The following is a 25,024-nucleotide window of genomic DNA, read 5'->3' on the forward strand; positions in this document are numbered from 1 at the left end:
AAGTTTTAAAAAAAAAAATAAAAAATCAAGTTTTTCAAAGGTGTGACTTCTGAAACTTACAGTGTCCCTGGTTTAAACTTTCTCCCCAGGGGGTTGGGATGAGGAACTTCTGGAGAAGGAAATGTACCCCCTGAGGGGGGGGCAAGGTGAATTCTGATTACAGATCAGTGCAGTAGTGAGTCAATAGTGTGAAGTGAAGACCTCTCTGTGTACTGAGCAAATCTGCAAGATGGATAATGTGGGCCCTCCAGCCTATACCATTGACATGGATCCATTGTAAATCATTCTGCCACAGACCTGGCATGATTTCTACAGTACATTAGAGTGAGAAGATAGAGTTCACCCAATCAATGAATAGGGTATATTTCATATCATTCACCCAGTCCTTATGCATTTATATGAGCTGCGCTGTAAATACAAGTACCACTGCTTTGTACATGTGGGTCACAGGCAGTGTCCACGCTGAGGACAAATTCAGATTAACGGTCTTTGAACAGACAAAATAAAAGCTGATTTTTATGGTGGGGGGGAAGGGAGGATAAAGCATCATTGAAAGGCCCAGCTGAAATTCATAGTCCACCATGATCAGGCGATGGAGCGCGTGAAGATCTTCTGAAGCTGTGCGAAGCGTGTGTGAAGATGCAGAGCACATTGACGTTAGTTATGGCCAACAAGACGCTGTTGCAGAGGTTACCGATTCGGGTCTCAGGGGGCTCTGCTGCTGTTGGCCCCTCGGGAGAGATACTTAACCTGAATTGCAGCAGTGAAACTCCCAGCTTTATAAATAGATTGACCTCCAAGTAGCTTTCGACAAACGTGTCAGCTGCGCAATTAAATTATAGTGTATACATTACACTGAATCAATTTTAATGGCGGTCCTTCTAGTATTTCCCATACATGCCGATAACATTTCGTCATCCATAACCCACAGGTATACGAGCGTTACATCTCCAAACATCTAACATATCATAAACATAACCTTGCTATCTACATCGTGATAAAATTGCACGCATTCGTGGGAAGAACAAATACAAATACAAATAAAACGCAATTAATTGCAGTGACCTAATCGACCTGCCCGGGCAGCGCTCTCCAAGGAGCGCCTCGGGTACTGACGCCGCCCTGGATCCCCGTCCCGGTTCCCGGCTGAAGGGGTGCCGCGGTTCGCCAGTGACTGTCGGAATCCGGAAATGATGAAAAAGCGCCTGGCGAGGGAAAAGGTTGCATTTCTCCAGAGCAAAACAGCACAGGCGATCAAATCAAAGTGAGTGACTTCGGTAGAAGGTGGCAGCGGCCGGGGATCGGGCTCCAAAGCGGCTGTTAGAAAGGAGTTTACCTGCAATCAGGAAGGCAGCTGACTGTGATCTGTAAGAGCTGACATGTTTCGGACTTAAACACCCCGGGTGTGTGTTTATTAATGTCACTGTTACATGTAGCGAGGGCCTGTACACGTCTATCAGTTTGTATTAACGCAAGTATAAATTATTGAAATACTGATTATATAGCCTACTGTTGTTTTAAGGGCTGAACTAACCTTATTAACTGCCCTGTCTTCATCTTGTAGGTCTGTATTGTATTATTGTATGAAATTATTTTGTACATGTTAAAAGATCTATGATAATCTTTCTCGGTATAATATTTTTCGGAAAGTTACTTTCTTATGTGAAAGGAAGGGTGGATAAGAATGTCCCAGGAGACAGCGTCCCCCTTGAAGAACGGCTCCTCCGTGCGGGATGGTCTGCTTCTTTTTAACGGTAAGAGAAATCCCCAGAAAGTCAGCGATTCATTGCGGATTTCAGTACGGTGCCGCTGTGGATGTGCGCTCATTAAGTGCCATTGCCTCTTAAATCGGTTTGGTCTCCGGATTAAACTGCGCCTGAAAACGGCTCCGCGAGTAATCCAAATTAAAAGATACCTTATATATATATATATATATATATATATATATATATATATATATATATATATATATATATATATATATATAATTTATTATTTATTATTAAATATATTATTTAAATCAGTTCCACTTTTAGTTGCTGCACGATTGTATATAGCAAGATTTTATTAACAAGTTATTTTCCATAATAAATTACACGTTCAGGTACTTCGAGTTAAAAACCTTTTAGTATTAAAACGTGCCTTATATCGCTGGTCATTTCGTGTTGGTTTACATTATAACAAGAAAAAGCCCTACAATACATTACAGTGATATTGTATTACAACGCCAAAATATCCCCATAAATCGTTAAAACGTTTTTATAAGCCCAAATTAAGATATTCCATTATTATTACAATTGCAGAATTGTCATTTTGGTTGTCACCTTTTATTATATAAACGCATATCTTAACTATTAGGCCAATAATTTATAGATATTATATAAAGGTTATATACCTATAACAGTTTAAACAAAAATGCATAGAAAATGGTGTTTTATGGCGGAACAACCTTTATGTGAGTTTTTCAGGAGTGAGTTAATTCGGTCTGACATGAACAAATACCAGGCGTAATAATGTTTTCATTATTTCTAAATAAAAACTGAAGCAACGCTCTGCGAATATTAGAGGCAAGCACGGCCAATTATAGTTGTTTTAATTAACTTGCTGGTTTCCTTTAAGATTATCATACGTAAAATAAGACGTGCCCATTTTTAATCAGCAGTCGAAACTGCCTATTTATACCCGGCATCATTAGGACTCTGTCAAAAATAGCAAAGTAGGACAAAGTAAGCAATCAGGAGAGCTGCTGGCGAATGGCTTTTCTGCGGGACCTTCAGAGGCACCCCTCCGAAGGGCTGTAAATGGTTTGGAGATCGGCCGATTTATTTCCAGCGGTAAGCGCTAAATACTATGATGCATCGCAGCCGTCCGCAGGGGATCAAGCGCCTATCGATCTGTGCGGCGGCGCGGCCAATGCGGCCCGGGATGAGACCCTATTTATCACCGTGTCGGGGGTGCTGCCTGATCTTATCCCATCCGCGCGGCACATGGTAGCAAAGAGGCTGCACACGGGCGCGCTAACATTACAAATACTGTGTTTACACTGGGAACTGTACCGTGTGATGGATGAATCATTTTTCATATCCCTCCTAAAGAGTACTGCTAAGGCGGGCATCTGGTCCATCAGGCTTGTGTTGTGGTTCACATACCGGGGGAACTGCCACTTTCCTTTTCATTTTTTTACGAGGGTCAATTGTTATCTGGGGGCTTGTTCAGGGCTCTCAAGCTCTGCTGGCGGCTGTCAGCTGTGATCACCTCTGTGCCTGGAGATTTTTTTGTAGAAATCGTCAATTGTTGTGTTTGACATCTTGGACACCGCGAATATGTATTTCACTCAGATGCAGCAGTTGTTGTTTAAAAATAAACGCAAACACAACTAAATCCTGAATACATATTAAATATATATTGAGACAAATAAATGCACATTTCTTTCTTAAAGATATATTTACTTATACACTATTTGCAGCTAATAGATTAACATAGATAAGCATGTTGAGCGATAAGAAGAATTGATGCCAGCATAATCTTTGCATCTTGTTATATGTTTTTATTTGTTGCTGTATTTGGGAAGACTATTCCTTGTATTATTCACCCCCACGAAACCTGATGTGTGTCTTGTTTACAATTTAGTTCCTTTGTTGCCTTGTTTACTTCAAGAAGGATGTGGCTTTGCAGACAGCCCAGCTGACTCGGAGGGAAGACCAGGAACCCTAGCTTCCGCTGAGGAATTTCCAGGACCTTGGGATCACGTGACCACTGGAAGTTCCACTAATGGTGACCTCGTTAGAAGTAAGTGATGTATAAGTGCGTGGTTTAGTGTGGGAGGAAGATCTGAGCTCATCATAAGAGGATACTGGGTGGCATGGTGACTCATTAGTTCACACTACTGCCTTCTGTGTCCAGGGTTGGGGGTTCGAATCCTGCCCTTGTGCCGTTTGGAGTCTTCCTCCGTCGTGTGGGTTTCTGGTGTGTGTTCTTATTTCTTTTTATAGTCCAAAGACCAGCACTTAGGATAACTGGAGTCTCTGACTTCCTTATGGTACGTGTGTCAGGGCCTGGTTCCCTGTCCGAGGGAACCCCCTCGGGTAGATTCCAGGCCTTCTTGACCAGAGTTTGGAAGATGGATGGATGGATGGATGATTGCATTAAAAAGATTTAAGATTCAGCAGGTAACAACATTCCGCTGCGCTGTTATTTTGAAAAAATCCCCTAATTCAGTAGCTACTATATACAAAAAACAAAAAGTTTTGCTTATATCTAATATGCTGTTGATGACCATCCCATGTTTACTGAGGAGAGCTCTCGTGTCTGTGAGCAGGACATCTGCTTTCATACCAATAAGAAAGTTAGTGAAAATATTCATCTGTGAGCAGTGCATAGGTAGATAATACAGGCCAGAAAATTCTTTGAAAGTTGATTTGCAATACAAGCACTTGGCAAGCAACTTAATAATAGTTTTATTGTATGAAAACCAGAAAAGCGAGTCTGCAGTCTAAGATCAGAGGGTATAAATTATAGATAGTCTTCCCTGGGTCCTTTGAACTAGCTCAGAAACTGGTGCTGTTCACATCTGCACTTGTTCCGAAGCCTCCGTGAACCTCTGGCTGCTTGCATGTCTCCAAACAAAATGTTTCAATAAAATTTCAATATTGATAACTCAGCTGGTACCGTTGCCGCTCATCACTGGATTTTTACATGATGCAGTGATTCTCCATTCACAGTGGAATGCGAAGGAACAGAACATCTTTGATTCAGAACTTAATCCTCTTTCCCCAATAGCAATAATGATATGAAGAAATAAGGTGCGCAGTGTGAATGTTTCTACAGTCGGACTAGCAGGTGAACCGATACTCTCAAGGCTAGAGATTTGGGTATTGATGCTAGGTACCTATCCCTACCCATACTGTGGGAGTGCCCTGTGTGTTTGGGGCGGGTGGGCGTTCCGGACGGATCTGGTTCTTGCCGGTGCTGAAACCAAACTTACGCCCTTGAATGCTCTCTTTTTCAGGTGAGTGTTCACCTGCAAATTGTGACCTTTTCTTGGAAACAGTTCTGGGCTGGTCAGCTTTGATCCAGTTTTGGGGATTCCCTTTCTCAGCATTTTGGATCTAATTAAGTGCACGGCCTGCTGGCTTCCTGAATGTCATCACTGCCTGATAGGAAATGACCCACTGCTCAGCATCCTCAGGAACCCGCACCATGTTCCACAGATGGTCTGACAGCTCTGTTCCTACAGGACATCCTCCAATTTGAATAAGAAAGGATGAAGCCTCCTGTCTGTTTTTCAGCTCTGAAGGCTGTTCACCTCAACATCATGCATTAGTGCACGTCGCATTTTTGAGCAACAGTGATACCAGGTCAATGTTCCCGCCCCAGCCTCTAGACCCTGCCCTACCCCCCCCCCCCTCCCCCTTTGTTTCAGGGGAAATGCGCCGGCACAAGATGATGTAATGCGATTACTCCACCCTGCATTGTAGTTTATTAATCTCACCACAGTTTCAGGAGAAGCAGAGGTGTAGTGGTGTTGTCTTGGTAGTAGAGTAATTCTAGCTGCCTACCTAGTACAAACTTAGGCTTTGTGACCAACCTGTTGTGGATGGATTTACTGTTGTCAATCCTTGCTTGGTTTAATCACTTGAAAGTGGACTGAATGTGTCAGAGATTGACAGCACAGAAAATATACTTCATAATGTTTTGTATACTGTATAGTGAAGCGGTGCTTACCTTTGTGTCTGTATCTACTTGTGAGATAGTGAGTGGGTGGCGTCTGATGAGATACATTCCCTGGTCAAACACACGCAGCTGAGAGATGAGAACATCGGCTGGGCTTTTTGTACAAGGGCTGAAGCCTGGGAGTCTTATGGAACAAAACTTCGTCTGCCTTTGACGGAGAGGCTTGTGCTCCTGACAGAAACGGCTTTTGATATTATTTAACGCATTGGGGTAATTCCGAGCCGATCTTGCCGCAACTGAAGCAGGGCTTCGAGCTGCCCCGGGGTCTTCAGCCTGTAGGCCTGCTGGCTCCCTGCACGTCCTCGGCTGCTTGATCCTGTAATTGGTGCTGGCTCAGCGTGTGGGACGTATCAGAGCAGGCCTCGCCCTGGCCTGCAGGCCTCCTGGTGCGCGTGGGGAGGTCTTGGGCCAGTCAGGTCGGGTGCTGGGGGGGGGCAATAAAAGAGGGCTGATAAGACTTTTTGGGGATCGCACTAGAGTGTCTGTCTGCAAGAGTACATTTCAGGAGAGTCTATATGTAGCATGCTTTGATTTAATCCGGATTTTTATGTAGATTCGTCTTATTTAGGGTTGGTGTGGTGGTATAGTGATTAGCCTGGGGTGTGAAGTTCCACCATGGCTCCAAGTGTGTGGAGTTTGCATGTTCTCCTTGTGTTGTCTTGGTTTTTATTCTGAATACTCCTGGTTTCTTAAGATGTTAAGATGAATTGGGGTTACCAAAGTGTGTGTGTGTACGTGCCCTGTCATGGGTTGACATCCCATCTTGGGTTATTCCCTGCCTTGTGCTGATAGGCTTCCCCCCCCCCCCACCCCCCGAAACCTTGTGTAGGACAAATGGGTACAGAAAGTGGATGGATGGCTTATTACTATTTAAAATGACCATGTAGCTGCCCCAGATGTTTTAAAAGTGAACTACAGGGCAGTAAAATGCCTCCTGAATGTCGTTTTTGGTCAGGAAAATAAATAATTCCTGATTAAGAGGCAAGCGGGCATTAGCAGAAGAGACTGAGCGTGAATGTTGCTGGTGTGACGCACCGTGAATCTACACGCCTCAGAGCCAGGATGTAACATGCAGGGAGGATGGGGGCTAGCTGACTGCTCTCCTGAAAGCCTCTGCACCTGTATTGCTAATTGAAGCCGAATCATATTAGTAATCATATTAACCGTGGCTTTGTGGCTGGAAACAGCGGTCGCAGTGACGTTCCTGGAGAGACGTTTAGAAAGCGTGAGTCATTTTAATCCTGCCAGATATATTTTGAGGAAAGTCTGTAACATGACTTTGGTTTTCATGGATCTGTAGCTGGAGAGCTTCTCTTGGAGCCGATGCGTTAGCTGTAGCAAATTGTGGCCCGTTTAGGTATCTTAACATTGCATTATTCATTGAACTGTTGAATACTTCAAAGTGTTCTCCCGGATAAAGAAGAACAGATATTTTTATCTTGGGGAAATTCTGAAGTGAGGCAGTAAGGTCAAGTAATGTCGCCGCGCTTTGCAGAAGATATTAACCTCTTTCGCGCATAATGGGGACTGTCTGCAGGAGATTGCGCCTTTAATTTTAAAATCTCAAGGTTGTTAGCTTGGCTGAGGGACGACCTTTTGGCCGGGAGCTTTTCCGTGGAAGGGGACGTGGCGTGTGGAGGAAGGTGGTTACGTTGATGTAGCGCTCCAGCAAAGGGTGCCGTCGATGCGTCTCAGATGGCTCGGTGACCCGGACTCTGACGGTACGGCGCGGACTCTGACGCTAGTGTTGTTTGTGTGATCGGGAGGCGTGAAAGTGAAATTTTGCCCGTGACATAGTAGCGTTGCTGTTGTGGGCTACATACATTGACCTTCGTTGACCTTTATGACCTTCACGATGGTTTTTTTTTCTTCTCTTAAATTCCCTCACCAACCTTTTACCCAAAATCTGCAAAACATGCAACTTACCAAAGAGCGTTAAAGTGGGTTTTATTAGAACTCTTATTTTTCTTACGGTTGTTACATCTATAAAATGCTATTCCAAATGCTTCAGAGATTGGCAACTTTTGATTAAATTCTGATGCAAATTTTCGATATTGTAGAATTGAGTCTGATTGTCGCTGCATTAGAACTTAATCTTTACTTTAATCTCAAGACCCCTGGCTACTCTGAAATCATCTGTTAAAACTAAGAGGCCATTAAAAACAGAGGAAATAATTTTCAAGTGATTACTTAGCAGTGGGCCATGGAATCATAAACTGTATAAATAGGGTGAAATGTGAGTACAAGGGTTGATTAAAAGGCTATTGTAAGCCTTCCTTGGCGGTAATTATTTCCTCATTCTGTTGTTATAGATGCATTTCAAAAAGAATTTCATTTCACTTCATTAACGTCTTCAGAAATGTAGGAACCCGCGCGAAATGTTTTCTTGTTATGAAGTGAGGGGGAAAGAGTAATTACTCACAAAGGAGGCAAAGAGCGTAATAACTGCGAGTGAATTTCCTCATTTTCATCAGGAGAAGTAGGTCTTTACGGATGTGGAAAATGGAAAAAAACTGAAAATGGAACTCTCGCTTAACTCTCGGTGGCATGGTGGAATCCTAGTCCTGCTTTTGACCATCGGTACCGGACTTTTACAGTTGCCAGGTGGCGGCTGTACTGTGTTTTTTTTCATGTTGTGTGACAGTTTTCCTGAAACGTTGGGCTGTTACTATGTATCTATCTATTTGGTGTCCGTAGAGCTTGTGATGATTCAACCACGATGGAGGAAACACTTGACAAACTGAGAAGAGCCTTGGATGTGGATGGTAAGGACCAGAGAAGTGGCGTCCAGTGAGGCCAGCATCCAGTGCGGCCAGCATCCAGTGAGGCTCATATCCAGTGTGACCGGCGTCCAGTGTGGTCGATGTCGAGTGAGGCCCTTGAACAATGAGGTCAAGTGAGGCCTTGTTCAGTGAGGTCGGCGTCGAGTGATGCCTGTGTCCAGTGTGGTCGATGTCCTGTGAGGCCAGCATCCAGTGAGGCTCATATCCAGTGTGACCGGCGTCCAGTGTGGTCGATGTCGAGTGAGGCCCTTGAACAATGAGGTCAAGTGAGGCCTTGTTCAGTGAGGTCGGCGTCGAGTGATGCCTGTGTCCAGTGTGGTCGATGTCCTGTGAGGCCAGCATCCAGTGAGGCTCATATCCAGTGTGGTCGATGTCAAGTGAGGCCTTGTTCAGTGAGGTCGGTGTCGAGTGATGCCTGTGTCCAGTGTGGTCGATGTCTTGTGCCTGGCTTCCAGTGAGGCTGGTGTCTGGAATGACCCTGTGTCCTCGTTCCTCTCCCATTATCACAGCGGCTACATCTTTTCCACAACCCCTCTTTTTTTTGCGACAAATCCAGCCTTAAAAAACTCCCCTCCGTATAATTGTGCAAACCCCTTAAAGCAGCCTCGCCTCAGAAGGAACACCTGTAAAATTGAATTAGGTGGTGTGTTCATAGGAAACAGCAACTGTAGTCATAACAGTGGCATCGCCTGGAGACTCGACACTTCCAAAATAGCTCTGTTGATTCAGTGTGAAATTAATACAAAGGTTTCTCGCTTGCTCGAGTTGTGGGGGGGGGGGGGGGGGGGGGTCGTGGATACGAGACATTTGAGGCCTTCTTGTCTGGCACGGCCTCCTGTTTGTGTTTTAACACCAATAATGCCCCTCTGTGAAAAGGCTACACACTGTCAGAAATCCTATGATATGGAAAAGTTGCACGGCAGCATGGTAAATCAGCTTAACGAAACTAGTGGGTGAAAATACTACGGCCAGTTACCTTACCATCAGTACAAACGCCCACTTTGTCAGCTGATACTGTACATATTACTTATGGAACACAGGTCATTGAACCCTTTCTGCTATCCATATCCACCTTATCCATAATCATAATCATACCGCAATCCATTTTATTTATTTATTCTAGTTTTGCTACTGTTGTGCACTTGCACGTGAATTTTTCGTTCCCTTGTACAGGTGCTCCTAGACTTACGATGGGGTTATGTTCCGATGAACCCATTGTAAGTGGAAAATATCGTAAGTTGAATATAAATATGATAAATAAATAAGTAAATGAATAACTGCTGTCACTGGATAGCTAAATAGTTATTGTAACTAACTAAATACCAGTAATTTAAAAATAAATAAAGGAATACAAGTTTATTTGGCTAGAAACAAAAAAACATCATACGGTACAGTGTTAAACACTATATCGGATGCTTACAATCATGATAGTTACGATCACTGCTATCGCACCATTGTCAAAATATCGTAAAACCACCCACATACAGCGAGGAACATCCCTACTTACCAAGTATCAAGTTATGTGACAAAGTGATTTGATTTTGATGTTGCCGATCTCGGTCCCCCCTCGCCCCCCGCGTGCATCTTCAGGCGAGTTCACATCCAGGAGTGTTCAGCAGCTGTGACTGTGTTTGGTGCCATTAACACAGGTGTAGTAATTAAGTAGTACAGTCCAATAGATAATATCAGAAAACTTGGGGAATATCACAGGCTTAATTACAATTTCAGCTTTGACATCAAAAATATACTGTAACATCACAGTCAAATCGCTCATAAAAACCTAAAAAAATCTGACAGGGTAAAGGAGATGGATACAGAAAGAATATTGCAGATCTAAACTGTTTCTTTAAAGCCTCTTTAAAATAAATTAAGTACTCATAGTAGCTTAGGATCTTCTTTTATAATAACAATTTGTAGTGGTGGACAGAGAAAGATAAGGTTTTTTTTCTTCAAATTTAACTTCTTTTTTTACATATGGAAGAAATGCAAACAGTTTAATTAAATTACAGAAACCTATTTTCGAGCAGTTTGACGACAGATCATCTGCTTTCATATAACACTTAGATGGAATGGGAAATGAACCGGGTACAGTTTGAAAATATTAGGCTGAGATGACTCTGGCATTTATTACCGCAGGAAAACTCGCTGTCAGGTGTTTCAGTCAGACTTGTAATTCTGTCACCCATAATTGTTTCATAGGATCAGTTTTAATTAAGATTTCGATTTGTAAATTTCTTGCGTCATACTCCTTCACAACAAAAACACTCATTCAAAACAGCAGTCGGGTGTGACAGTCAGCTCTGCGCTGTGGATGTTTGCCTCAGTCTCGTTAAAAGGCGTTTTTATCTAGCGTGGATTGGCTGCTCCATCACCCAAAAGCGTTGTGAGAGAGCAGACTTCTGGGAGCCGCTGGTGGCCTGGTGTCTCGCCCGTGATCGCCGCGGTCGCCACGTTGCCTGTGCTGCCTCACCATCAGCCTGGCAGTGTGCAGAACTGCCCCCCCTCCCCCCCCAAAGCCATGAATGCACACGCCCCCCCCCCCCCCCAAAGCCATGAATGCACACGCAGCCCCTGCTGGTGGGATTTGGCTGGGTGATAAGCTTAAAACCATTTCTGTTACTGATCTCTGGTGATGCCCCCCCCCACACCCCCCAGCCCTCTTGTGTGTGATGGTTCACCACTCCTCTGGTAGGTCATCCTGCCCAGCTGTCCTGATGGTTGGAGGATAAATGTGTGTGTGTGTGTGTTTATGGAGGGAGGGGGGTGGCGGGGGAGCGGGGTGCTTCTGGAGTAAATGGGAATGTGGAGGGGGCTGCTGAAAACTGGCCTCCATACAGACGGCACCAGCAACTGCGCCCTGTGTATGTGTGTGTTTTTTTTTATTGTAATTACATCGTGGGGACCAGATTTCCCTGCAATGTGATAAAAACTTTTTATCTTGTGGGGAATAACCCATTACATCTGTGAATGTAATCAGAAAACGTAAAATGCCAAAGTCTGTATTGAAATGCATTCTGTATTTTGTTTGGTTGCTTATGGGTAGGTTAGGGCTGGGGAGGTTAAGGTCATCATGGCTGGCCTTAGAGTTACGGCCATAGAAATGAACTTGGAGTTCCCATAAGGACATGGATACAGGGACTGTGGAGGTGTGTCTGCGTTGGGGCGGTGATGTCTCAGTTCTGGCTTCTGCATTCATGGGGGGTGGGGTGCACAAGCTAAAGAGCAGCGTGATCCCTTCGGCTAGAGCAGTTAAGGAGCCTGGCCTTCCTCATTAATTTACATCCATCCATCCATCTCGCATAACTGCATATCCGGTACCGGGTCGCAGGCCTTGCCTGGAGCCTCTCTGGGGAAACTCACCTTTAACATCCAGGTGTGTAAAAGCTCTCCTGCTTCCCGTAAGTCGCTTTGGGCAACATCTGTTACGGCTGAAGAATCATAAACAGAATAATAAAAATAACAAATAACAACAGCGGTAAGCAGCGCGGTAAGCAGCGCGGTAATCGCGGCGGCGCGACGCAGGCAGCCTCCTGTCTGTTTGCTGCTGTCAGCATGGCTGGGGCCCCCTAACGACCCGCCCAGGGGCCGCTCTGGGCCCTGACACACGCGGGGCATGGATCCCTCGAAAAGCCACGTGCTGCTCTGCCTGGTGTCAGGATAAATTACCGCTGCCGTCCTCACACTGCTTTGCTGGGGTGTTACTTAGTCATTCACATACACACAGAATGCAAATATATATGTGAGTTTGTGCAGGTTTCCTTAATGTGCCCCCTGTATACGCGTCGACCGCCTGGCAGCCGAGGGCCCTGCTGCCCATTTACTCGCCACGTTTTCATGGGGGAAAAGGGAGCCGTAATTCTGGCCCTGAATCCCGTCTGGGCACGGCAGCTCCCATCCGTGACGCTGCCCCCCTGCGATTAAGGGATGCGGTTCACCGGGCAGGACCCATCGCTGGCTCTTTGCCATTTTTACAGCCATAGACTCTCTCGCCATCACCCACCACCACCAGCAAGACCCCAGTCTGGACACTCCCTTATGTCGTAGTGGGATAGATTAATCATTGGAATTGTACATTCAGTAATCAAAGGATAATGCGTGATTACCTGCACATTCAGCCGGAGTGGACCGGTTCTGGTCAAGACAGGAGAGCAAAAAAAAAAAATAAAAATCAAGCACAGTGTTTTAAGGTGTCTCTGTTACTGTAAAATGTAATTAACCTGAACACAGACAATCCAAGGGTCTCCCCCCCCTCCCCCCCCCCATCCCTCTCTCTTTTTTCCCCACTCAATCAGTAGCGAAAATTACCAAATTTGAAATTAGTAAATTCCAGACACCCCACACTCCGTGTCATTGTTATCAAGAGCAAGCGCCGCATGGAATATTAAGCGGCCTCTTGGAAGCCGGGCATGCGCCGCCGGTTGCGTCCTGAAGGGTCGCATTTAAATGATTGTCAGGGAGAATTAAAAGTGAGCTGTGGTGGAGGCCGGCCGAGCCGAACTGACTGGCCCTTCACCGCCAGGGCAGCGACGGGCTGCAAATAAGACGTGAGTGCCTCAGATTCCCTCCAAAATGAAATGTTATCCGCGGCGATCGGCGGAGGAGGAGGAGGGTTAATAGAGTCAAAACAGTTCTGTCACATAACATGTCATCGGTGCTGATACGGGCTTTTATCAGACAAGACAATTTAGTTCCACTAACATGCACAGATGGCCCACGGTTCGAGACGTATAATAAATAGTCCTCTGTACAATCAGTCATTATGCAGAGAGCGAATGATGATCTGTCACCACATGGTCTTCTTGGGCATCCTGTCAAGCGGGGGCGTGGGGGAGCGGGTGGTAAATCAGCCCCTCGGAGATATTCCAGCACAAATTTTAGTTAGAGGGTTTCTCCCATTTTTTGGGTCTCGCTCCATATCTCACATGATTAGGATTTGACCCCAGTGCAGTGTGGTACCGTCATTTCCTTTCTGTGTTTGGGCTACAGGGAAGCAGTTTTTGTTCTGGGTTGCGCTGGTTTAAGGGGCTCTCAACATGACATGTGGAGCATCTTTATTTCGTCCAACCTGGCTCTAAACTTGGGGAAGGAGAAAGTCTATCTTTGCGAAGGTCATATATATATGGATGATGGAAACCATGGGAATTATTGTGTGTGTATATATATATATATATATATATATATATATATATATATATATATATATATGTATAATAATTCCCATGGTTTCCATCAGCCACAACAGTGGGGATGAGATACAGTTTGTAATAGAAAGATGTCCATTCGAATTCAAAACCCCCAAGCACTGTGCTGCTGTTTGTGGGGACATGAGTGCCCCCAGGAGAAATGATGAAAATCCATCTGCTGGGTCACATTTGCATCTCGGCGGAGCCGCCGTCCACGTGTTGGCGTGTGCTTCGTAACACGCGTGTTTATGTCCGGCAGCTACAGCTGAACGGACCCCAGGAAAAATTAGCCCGACTGTAGAGGATCAATAGCTGATGACTCTCCATCCATCCAACTACTTATCAAGTACAGGTTCACACTTTTTATATCTTCATATATAAAGATCTTGGTACCACTTTACAATAAAGCTCCCTTTTGCCGCCTATTAATAAAAAGAAAACTGTTATAACTTGTTTAAAATAGTCTATTAATAATTTGCAAACTTACAACCTAATTAATAACCAGATTACAAAGCATTCATAAACTCTTTATATGGGTAGTCTTATTGTAAAGTGGCACCGAGATGCTTTGTATATGAAGATAACGGTGACCTGATATATAGAGATAACGGTGAGACTGTCACCCTGCTTTCACTCAGTGTCACTCATGTGGGATTCTGGCCTGTCACTGCTGGATTGCAGCTCGGGGGCGGGGAGTGACAGGGGGACGTGAGGACACGTGGGAGGGTGACAGGGCTCACCACCACATCTGGCTTACTCACCTCTCTCACGGCTCTTCTCCACCTTCCCTCCGGTTTCAGTCACTCTGCCTTGTTTGTTGTTTGTAAACAGGCCATGGAGGTTTTGTTTGTGTCACTCCCCCCCCCCCCACCACCACCCCCGTGGCTGTTTCTCCGAGCGGAGGCAGATTGACAGCCTGGCACACCCACAGAAGGGCTGTCTTTCACGGGGCTGTGTGCCATGTGAATAGGGGACGTGCTCGCTAAACCTGCAGGGCCTCGAATCACCCAATCAGCTCCAGAGACCGAGAAGGCATAGAAATACAAAAGGGACCAGAGGGGCCTCGCACAGATCTGTTTGTGTAGGTGATATTTCCATGCTATTAAATAAAAACAGCCTCTTTTTAAATAGCATTTCAAATGAATTTGCATTGTTTAGTGTCTGCCTGAAGATTTATGCCAGTGTTCTTCCACAGTGAGGAGCGCTTGGTGTTGCGCCTCTGTGTCCCAGGTGGGTCTCTGCTGGTTTTCCTCTGTGGGTCTGAAGAGAAATGCCTCACAGATGGGGGGCCCGCAGACCCCTAAACACGGAGGGCCGTGTGTTTTGCCTGTCCTGTTTTGTTTGGTCCCCTACTGCTGTTTCAGCCGCTTACTGTTTCTCTTGTCCAGCAATGAGAAAATGAAATTTATTATCGAGTAGAAAGGCTTAAAATAAAAAAAAAAAACTGAACGTGGATTTTTGTTCAAATGAAAAGTAATTGGTGCGCTAATTGAATAATGGAGATTTGGAGCAGAAACCTTCATGTGTCTCGCTGGGGGTTGAGACCCTGGTGTGTTCCAGTCTGCTCTCCGCGTGACTCGCCTTCCCCTGACAAGTAGCAGTTTACAGATGCCGGCATATCCAGAGCAGTCGTGGAATGTGCCGGAACGATCCGGCCCGCTGGGCCACACTCATGACAGACCCGCCCCCCAGTGCGGGAGGTCTGCCCGAGACTGGTGACAAGTGGCAATTATATCTGTGTGTTCTTCCTGGAATCCGTCAAGCACACGTCTTTTAAAAAGGGAGAAAAAAAATCTCCCCCGGTATTTCAGTCTGTCATGTGCCATTTGTGGGGACCAAATTGGAATGGTGCTTTCAGGGCAGGTTTAGCGCTCTCTGGCTCCAAGGTGGGTGTGTGTGTGGGGTGTGTGTGTATGTGGGGTGTGTGTGTGTTTTGCCTCTTCCCTGGACTGCACTGCATTATTTAGCCACAAATCCCCCCCCCCCAACACCACCATCACCACCACCATCCCAGGGCTTGTCGATACGCAGCCAGGAGGAGAATTTGCGAACACGCTGTTTTAATGCGATGTGCTGGGCCGTGTAAGCTCAACATCTCCAACCCCCCCACCCCCCGCGACGGGCTCCCGCGGTAGACCGCAACCTTTTCATTTTAATTCCTGATAATTATTTTAATGCAGGCAGCGTGCTCGTATTTTATTGCTCTGGGATGTTTTTTTTCTTCGCTGCGTTCACGGACCCGCTGCTGACACGTTGGCGGGCTTAATAACAACGCCGGTGATGGCCGTTTGTAGACATGGCTTTGATATCACCAGAGAACGAGAGAGTAAGTATCTAATTAATAGTCAGATTAACAGTTAATTCACGAAATGGGTGAATTAGGGCACTTACAGTGTGTCTGTTTTTGAAGCGTTTCCGGCTTCGGGTCAGTGATTTTTTGTGCTGTTTGTCTCGGCTGCTTTGGCACTGCGCATATTGCCTGTCACTCCCTCACTCCGCCTGCCGTTCCCGATGCCGTTCCTCTGCATTACGGGAATTTCCAGCATACGCATTTGCCAGGTTTGCATGGGACCCACTTTCTGTCTGGCTCTCAGCCAACTTAGGACGGCTGAACTTCAGCCTCATCCCTTAGGTTCTATGTGACCTCCACGTCATCGTCACGTGACCTTGTGTTTTCCGTTCTTGGCTCGTGCTTTTATAGTAGCGATGAACGACGTCAAGGAATTTCAGAAAGTTGTCGCTTTCACTCATACCTTCACACTGCAGTCCACAAGGTGCCAAAAATGTACACTTAATCTTTTCATTAGTCGCATAATTAAACTTATTTATTTCTGCACCTTTCCATTAGGAAGAGGTCGTTAAGGCGTAATTACTTTGCCCTCGTTACCGATTGGTGGGAGAGAAACAAATGTTGTCTGAAAACAGTTCCCGTTATTCCACCATCGCGGCACATCTTCCCGCGGCCAGTTAGAAGATTACCGAACAGCATCGTGATGGATGTTCCTTGTCCTGGCATGCAGTGGCTTAATGCGTGGATAATGTGTTATTTGTGCACCGGAAAAGGCCGCATGCAGCGGAATCCATATTTGTTTACCGCAGCAGGCGTTCGAGCGCAACCCAGTTAACGCCATCCGCGACAGTGGTGCCAGTTTAATTGCGATGTTTTATATTCCTGTCAGTGAGGCTCCTGGGCGGGGCCTCGTTAGAGCGTGGGCGGGATCCGGCCTCTTGTTAACCGTAATTGCGTTCGTTTGGCGGCATGCGGTGGATGCCGGCCGCGGAGGGGGCAGGACAGGGCTCTTCCAATTTGGGGGGAGTCTTGGGGGGGGGGTGCGCGGCTCACAGCGGCGCTTTCATTAGCCGCAGCGAAGTTTTCCCTGCGATTATCTAACGTGCAGCAAAATGCATTTTTTTTAAAGTAATGGAAAGAAGAGAGTTAGGGAAGAAGAAGAGGGAGGAAATGGTGAACATACAGACAGGAGATGAATTATTCAGACAGGCTCATAAGTCATATGCTGGGCTGCGGCTTTTATAATGCAGATGGGACGTAATGCTGAGCTCCCCGCGGAGCAGATCACGCGCCCCCCACTCCACCTGGGAAGGTGTTGCCTCCCCACTTATCTGACGGCCCTGTGCCTGTGGGGGTGGCATGTGGGGGAAACTAGGGGCCCCGATGCAAGCAGCCTCCCATTGAGGCATTAAGTTACCTGACATCAAGGGTGATTCGAGCTTCTTTTTTTTTTAATATTGGGGGACCATAATTCATACAGGAGGGCCAATCTTATCATTATCCAATGATATGTTTTGAATAGGTGAATGACAGGTGAGGGAGCACTCCCGGGGCCAATCAGCTTTCAGCTGGGGCCAATGCGCCCGTGGTCCCACTCTTGCACACGCCCCTGCATGCCATATTGAACTTCTTCATGGACAGGAAGACCTGAAGATGCTGGCGAGTGGCGTGCGCAATGTTTTAAAAATAATTTTCACTCTTACAGATCAGCCTGAGCCTTTGGACGTGGAAGCCGGCAAGGGAGGGGGCGGAGTCCCCCTGCACAGTCCCGCGACCCGGCCCAAGAAGCAGCCCGTGTCTCACAGGGTGCAGCACAAGCTCCGTTCCGTTGGCAGGGACAGGGGTCACTCTGTGGACTCTTTGCCAGAAGGTACGACAGAGCGCGAGCGTGTCTGTGTGTGTGCATGTGCATGCGTATCTATGCACGGCCTGAAACGCAAAAACCCCCTAATGTGGAACATTCCGGGTAAAGCGGGAAGCCATCACCCTGATCTCTTCGGCAGCAGCTGAATGGCGCAGACCCCTGGGCCTCGGCGTGGTCGTCTCACTAATTATCCACGCCCTCAAGCGTGCTGTTCGGAACTGCCCAGGGGGTGGCGCCCTCTCCCTCGGCCTCCTTGCCACCTCAGCATCTATTTCGGGCCCTTGGTGGGGACTCTGTAACAAGGCCCCCCGCCCTAACGAGGGCCAGCAGCGATGGCTGGGAGATTATTGCTGGTCACCTGACGTGTGACCTTTTAATGAGGCCAAAGACAATGGGGCAGCGTGCTGGGCTGTCATCGGCACCGCGAGCGCAGCGTGCTGTCATTAGTGGCAGCCCAGCCCCCATCTCCCCCCCCCCCCCCCCCCCCCATCCCCCGCACCAGGCTGTTCCTCACACACTCGCCTTCCCAACTCAGACGATCCATTCCCGAATAATGGACTGGGAGACTTATTGCCTTGTTGTGTTTTTATCGTTCTCAGCAGGCTAACAGATGTTGCCCGACGCGTAGTGCCTGTGAGGTCAAACGCGAGCGTTTCCCGCGTAATGCATTAACGTGTGACGCATAAGTGGTGCTCTGTTGACAAGCTCTCTCAATTCGTCTGGGAGAAAAATGCACGCTAGTAAGGTTTTTGCATAACTAGCTCTCTGGAAAAGGTGATCTTTTCAGGAAAGATTATCAGGAGATTACAGGGCTGAGCGTTTGGGGACAAAGCAGGAGTAAATAAATCAAGAACCCTAAACATTCCACATCCCGCTTTTAAAATCCACGTCATATGCCCATCTGTGTGACTGCAAGTAATAAATTTAACAGCATTTTATTTACTTATTTATCTCTCTTACAATGTTTGGCCTGGAATACTGACCCATTGGCACAGGGAAAGCTTAACGTGGGTGTCCCCCATCAGGACGATTGGAGATCACTTCACTTCCTCTGAAACACACGTTATTCAGGGGGCTTCTGGCTATTCTGCCTATAGTTAGAGCCAGTCCAGCATCACTGACACCAGGTTGGTTCCACATATGCTTTGGTAGCTTCTCGACTTTCTTGTTTGTCTCATTTTCCTGACCGCCCCCCCCCACCCCCCCTACTAGCCCCCCCCCCCATCTTACCTCTCTGGTATTCTGGTCTGCTCACATGGGACGTGATTGTGCATGCGTGCATGTGTGTGTATGCATCCTCGTTTACACTTGTGCATACCTGCACTTCTCGGTGGGTGCATGCATACTGATGCTTGTCCTGGGCTTGGCAGCGTGCTGTGCATCCCTGGTGCTGTCCTGTCTGTTCTGCCGATGCGCGGAGCTGTGTCTGCACCTGTTGGGGGCGCTCTCCGGTTGTGTACGCCCAGTGTGCCACTCCTGCTGCCCGGACTGTGGCCAGTGTTGTGCTCTGTGCCATGAATCCACCCAGGACCTGCACTGCCACATCCACTGCCACTCTGTCCTCACCGGCCCCGGCTGTGAGTCAGCCGAATGTCTGGAGTTCTGCCTCGAGTGCGTCCAGCTATGCCATCGTGGCTAGCATAGGCACTTCCTGTAAGTGATCATGCTGAGCCATGCTATGCTAACAGCTCAGTCGCTAAGGCTAGCATAGGCAGCCCTTGTAAGTGAATGGGCAAAGCCATGCAGTGCTAACCGCTCACCTACCAAGGCTAGCACACGCACTTCAAGTGAATGTGCCAAACTACGCTATGCTAACAGCTTATCCAAGACTAGCATAGACTCATCCCATCAGCCTCGGTCATGTTGTGCTAACAGCTTAGCCACCATGGTGTTGATCCATATGATTGGCAATAAACAAATAATAACACAGCCCCATATCTGCTAGTGCCCTGCAAGTAGCACAGTTTCTTTTAGGTTTCATGCACGTGTACCTCTTCCCAGCAAACTGCTCATAGTATGTAAATAGTTGTTTCGGTAGTTACAGGTCGTTTAACTCCATCAACAGATCCGTGAATTAAAAAAACATTTTTAAAGAATATTCTTCATAAAGTGGTGAGGTTGTGATCAACCTCCAACTGGTGAGCGGGCTTTATTCCTCTCTGTGTCCTGCTTGCCATCACATTTGCTGTTCGCTGTGTTGTTTTGTCGTTTCTCTACTCCGGCACGCTGACAGATCTTGCTCACTGCATGCAAGCCATTCAAGAAAACGCCCCCCTGTCTGACTGTGTCTGTAGCGCGGTCCGCTGTCGCACAACGGTTTTGCGTCAGCTGACTCGCCGTTTGATGTCGGTCTTTGAGTCTTTGGGCACGTCCGAGGTCATTTTCCCGAGTCGCCCTCACTGCTTGCCCGGCTCTCGAGAGTTGGGGCACGACCACCGCAGCTCCTTCCCCCTCCCCGGCGATGTCAGTTCGCCAAGCATGTTTCCCCGTTATAGATCCGTCCGTCCGATGCATGCGGACCGGCTGTCTGCTCTTGAAGACTCCAGCTAATCAGAGCTGATGAATTATACATCCAAGTGAATATCTGAGATACTGAAGTACATAATGTTATTTATTTATATAATTTTCATTGTATGAATTAAATATTGCCAAGTTTAGTCTCGTGAGCTTCTTTAAAGTTTTTGGAATTTTAATTAAGATTTATCTCCTGTTTTTATATATATATATATATATATATATATATATATATATATATATATATATATATAAATATATATATATATATATATATATATATATATAAATATATATATATTGCTGTTATTGCTGTCATTATTGACAGTGAAACGCCCAGACTCTGCACGCGCTGTTTGTCAAAGAACATCCGCATCTTAACTGTGCACACTAGTGTCAGTGCTGGCCTTCTGTAAGGGGCATTAACTTACGCTTTATCATACGGCTAGTGACACCCCATAAGAAACATACCGACGAGGTGCCTCCTGTTTCCCGGTTGGCCTAACTTTCCGGCTGCCCTTTGGTAAGCCTGCTTGGAGCGCAACAATGCTCCTTATCACATTCGCACGCACAGTGCGAACAGAAGGCACAGAATGACAGGTGGCCTGAAGATGCCTTGTGAAAGCGATGCTAATGCTAAGGTACGTGGAGAAGGCCGTAGCTGGCATGTGGTAATATGTGTGGGTGTGTTGCACTGGCAGGTAGCATGCCCTATGTCTCCCTGATAGGGCCATATCCTGCATGTGGGTGGAGAAGTGGGCGGGGATTTAGCATTGATGGGCGGGGCTGATTATGGCAGTGGGTGGGGCAAATCTACTTGCCAAGCATATTATTGCCATGAATAAATGGTCCTCAACGTCCATTCTCCCCAGGGAAGGGGGGTACTTCTTGGGGGGAGGAACGTTTCATCTGAGGACCTCTGGCCATGTCCTACGACAGTCCCCTCGATCTGTCTTTTGAAATCAGATTTCAAAAAGAAGTTCCTTCGCTCTCGAAATGACAACAAAAGCAGAAGGGTGTCGAGTGAAGGCCTGCACTGTCTGTCTGTCTGTCTGTCTGTCTCTGTCTGTCTGTCTGTCTGTGCGTGCCGAGAAGGCTCTCTCACTGTGCCGAGGAGGCGGTAATTCGCCGTTACACTAAGAAGCCACGCAGAATTTCTAAAAAGAGGTTAAATGTTAATCAGGAGAGAGGAGCGGGCGGCTCGGCAATCTGCTGGAGAAATTCGGGCCTTCGTTAATCAGCTTTGCATGATCAGCCTGTGCGTTGGCATGATAATGCCGCCATTATGGCGGGATCTGTTAATCAGTCCCTCAAGTGGAATTCATTCCGTTTGAAATTCTTTGGGCTGGTGATTCTTTTCCTCCCCCTCTCCAACACCCCCCCTCCCCAAACACACCCCCTCCCCCATTGTAGCCTCATAGCATACCCAATGTGCGCAGAGAGTGGATGCCATGCCTGTAGGGTCTCCTGGGCATACTGGGAAGAGGTGGACTCCTGTACGCTCTCTTGGCATGGCTTTCTACGCATGCTGACTGCGCTCCCTCTGATTGGCTCACATGCCTGCCAATCAGCCTCAGCCCCGCCCGGTTTAAACCCTAACTTTTGACTCTTTATGACCTGCAGTTAAACTTGTCGTCTCCCCTATAGAATCGTCCATCCGGCCAGTTAAAGGGTGTCGTTAAGTGCCAAGGCCCCCAGGAAGCATCTCCCCTTAATGCTGCTCTGTTCTGTCCCCGTGTGCGACATGCGAGCACAGACTGCTGCGTGCACTGCGTGCTGGCCTGCCTCTTCTGCCAGTTCGACAGAGTGTGCGGCTCCTGCCTCTTCTTCTTCTGCTGCTGCTGTCGCTGCTGGCGTTACTGCGAACCCGATTCCAGTGACCCAGAGGACGGATCCGATTGCACCTGCGAGTCTTGCTGCGGCCTAGTCGGATCCACGGAATGCCTGGAGTTCTCCAAGGATTGCTGCGGGATCTGCTTCCCCACGTAGGGCTGCCGGAATTTCACCATCAGCCTCCCGGCTTGTGAAGTGGCAGCCGGCCCCTCTGATTGGATGACTCGGGAAAGGACCGAAGGAGAGTGAAGCTTTTCAAAACAGGGGAGTATTGAAATGTTTTCAAGTGGCATGTATGCGGTTCTAACAGGGATTTTTTGCTGCTGTGTTAGAGACCTACCCTAAAACATTGTTACCATCCAGCTATTTTCTCCTTAGCCGGATAATATTAAGGAAACTTTCTGAATTCTCTGGCTATGGTTTTAGCATTGCTGGTTTCTGGTCCGTACTCGCTGCACCGTCACTGATCCATGGTGCCGCCCCCCCTGTACACCAGAAACGCACAGTGTGACTTTAGGCTCGTTTTTCTGTAACATCGCTGCAGAACAACGGCAAACCCGGGCTGTGAGTATCCTACTCCCCACGAAAACCATAACGGGGAAATTCACACACATACAAAGCGCAAGTATAAAACAAAACGGTACAACAAAATTCCAAATATCTCACAGGAAGAACATCAACAAACAACACATGTCGCCACAAAAATAAACCCGCGATGAATGCTGGGGCACTGACTGCCACGCCTGCCCGAGCACCACTGGTGTGCAAGACCATGAACGAGGATTCTGCAGGTGGCCCTGTTTCTGAGTGATGGCTGATTATCGTTTTGGTTGAGATCTGTTATGCGCTAGGTCTCATAACCTCAATTTCAGTGGAAGGACACGCAGAGCACCGAGGGCCCAGTTTTATTAATGAGAGAAAGTGGAACTTTAGCCGAACTGTGTAGGGACACAATTGGCCTGAACGGAACATTCATTTCTTTATGCTGCTAATGGGGGAGCTGGCCTTATGCGACACGCTCGCCAGCCGAATCGCACCCCTGGAATACATCCCGGAGTTTTACCTTGTTCTCATCGTTCGAATCGCAAACATTATTTTCTGTAACGCTGAGCTGCCTTTTTGAAGAGGGCCGAGCGCTTTGATTTCTCTGAACAGTACTTAGGCTACGGAGTGTTTATCGGAAGCTCAACGCTTTGATAGTGACATCTGTTTAATTACGCGTTACACACTTAACCCAAACCGAAATGCTCCCCAGTGTTTTTTTTCATTTCCAGTTTTCTGTTGCCAGATGTATTTACTTATTTGTGTAGCGCAGCATGAGTAATGCCGATTAAAACCCTGCTCGTTAGGACGGGGAAGTGATATTAATTAGCCACTCGTGTCGCCTGCCGCAGCCCCAGCCGACATAAGCGGCTTTAGTGATTACGAGCAAATGAATTACGACGCGCAAATAGGCGACGGCCAAAGGCGCTTGCCGAACCCGTACCCCTTGCGGGACGGCGAGAACCTTCGCATTCGGAATCCACGACTCCAGTCAGCTGCGTGTCTAAATGCGGCGAACGGTTCTGAAATTTAGGTCACTGGGATAAAAATAGGAGCCAATTAGAGGTGCTTAAAGTGCTGAGGTGGCCTTTGACACGCGAGGGACCTCATTTTCTCTTTCTTTGGTACCTTGAGAAGGTTGTACCTGCAGTGGAGAGCACTTGGGGATGGTTCGCTGTCTTTCAGTCTATTCTCATTTGTGTACATGAGGCCTGTTTTTCTCTCTCTCTCTCTCTCCTTTTTAACAATGAGTTCCATGTGGAATTTTTGTTTAATCATCTTACAAGAGTTTATTTCCCTGTAACTTTATGAACGTCTAGTCATTGTCTCATAATTTTCGCCATGACAAATTTCTGTTCATTTTCAACTGGATAGCATAACACCGTTTTGGAAATAAAGCACATGTGAAATAAAAGCTTTCGATTTCTTACATTGAATAAGAATGCAGAGATTTGGTACGGTGTGTGTGTGTGCATATTTTTCTTCATTTTCTTAATTTTCTGAATATACTCTGTACCCAAATGTGTGATATTCCTTATTTCTTGGCACTTGTGCACGTTTTCCCAAGTTTGTATTTCTTTAGGGAATGCAGCTTGCTGCAGACTATGGCGGTGGCTTCCTTGCAGTTGCCTCTGGAACTTGTGGTGGACGTACCCAGCCTTGCCTTTAGTTCCTGGTTTTCCGTATCGTGCATCTCTGTGGCAAAGCCTTTCTGCCACAGTGAGTGTGAAGCTTTTGACCAATCGGAGCTTTTGGGGGAGCCGCCGTGACGCGTTTCGGCCCTGTCCTTCCCATGCTATCCTCACTGGGATGACCTCCAACGGGATTCTTAGACCCCCATGTGGGACGACCTCAGCAGACCTCAATCCAGAACTCACACTGAATCGCTTCACATGGAGGAATCTAGCAGCACTTGCTTATTTTTGACTCTATTATTATTGTAACTTTTTTTCTGGAATCTTTTCATGAGGCTTTCAGGGATCCTGATGTTTCTCTATATGAGATGTACCTGCCTTCTGCACTCGGTGTGGTTGCCCTATTTCATTTTGGGTTTGACCCTTTATGGGCAAAGTGATCCTGTTACATTGTTGGTTTAGTTATTATATAACCAAACACACCTGGAAAACGCAAATTCCTTTCAATCCAGGCACGTTGTAAATTTAGCCTTGGGGCCTCGGCAGCAGTCGGCAGTCAGTGGTTGAATTCACAAGTAAGTACTATAATTAGAGTTTATAGGGTTGTCTGTTTTCTTTAATGTGAAATACATTGACCTTTAACCTCT

At 46.8% G+C, this 25,024-nt stretch overlaps 1 protein-coding gene across 19 annotated transcripts; it reads left to right on the plus strand.

The window, feature by feature from the left end:
- Positions 1-1,102: 1,102 nt before the first annotated feature.
- LOC125738203 (myoD family inhibitor domain-containing protein-like) lies at positions 1,103-24,157 on the plus strand. 19 transcript variants are annotated; one of them, XM_049006918.1, is made up of 6 exons: positions 1,105-1,367; positions 1,670-1,754; positions 3,661-3,789; positions 17,695-17,859; positions 18,879-18,980; positions 22,124-24,157. In XM_049006918.1, exons 2-6 carry the CDS (start codon positions 1,685-1,687, stop codon positions 22,354-22,356), a joined length of 699 nt encoding a protein of 232 aa, XP_048862875.1. In that variant the 5' UTR covers positions 1,105-1,367; positions 1,670-1,684; the 3' UTR covers positions 22,357-24,157. The 19 variants fall into 19 exon arrangements, with proteins under 19 accessions (XP_048862882.1, XP_048862884.1, XP_048862875.1 ...); XM_049006914.1 differs by having other exon boundaries at positions 1,108-1,367; positions 3,658-3,789; XM_049006915.1 differs by having other exon boundaries at positions 1,108-1,367; positions 1,674-1,754; positions 3,658-3,789.
- The last annotated feature ends 867 nt before the right edge of the window (positions 24,158-25,024 follow it).

The sequence above is a fragment of the Brienomyrus brachyistius genome, chromosome 3 (genome assembly GCF_023856365.1).
Source record: "Brienomyrus brachyistius isolate T26 chromosome 3, BBRACH_0.4, whole genome shotgun sequence".
Lineage (NCBI taxonomy): Eukaryota > Metazoa > Chordata > Actinopteri > Osteoglossiformes > Mormyridae > Brienomyrus > Brienomyrus brachyistius.

Bases quoted from the DNA above. Each gene is read 5' to 3' on its own strand.
- LOC125738203 (XM_049006914.1), top strand. From the start codon at position 1,685: ATGTCCCAGGAGACAGCGTCCCCCTTGAAGAACGGCTCCTCCGTGCGG. The intron at 17,860-18,878 runs GTACGACAGAGC...GTCCCCCATCAG, and splicing joins TGTGGACTCTTTGCCAGAAG to GACGATTGGAGATCACTTCA. The intron at 18,981-22,123 runs GTTGGTTCCACA...ATGCGAGCACAG, and splicing joins TCCAGCATCACTGACACCAG to ACTGCTGCGTGCACTGCGTG.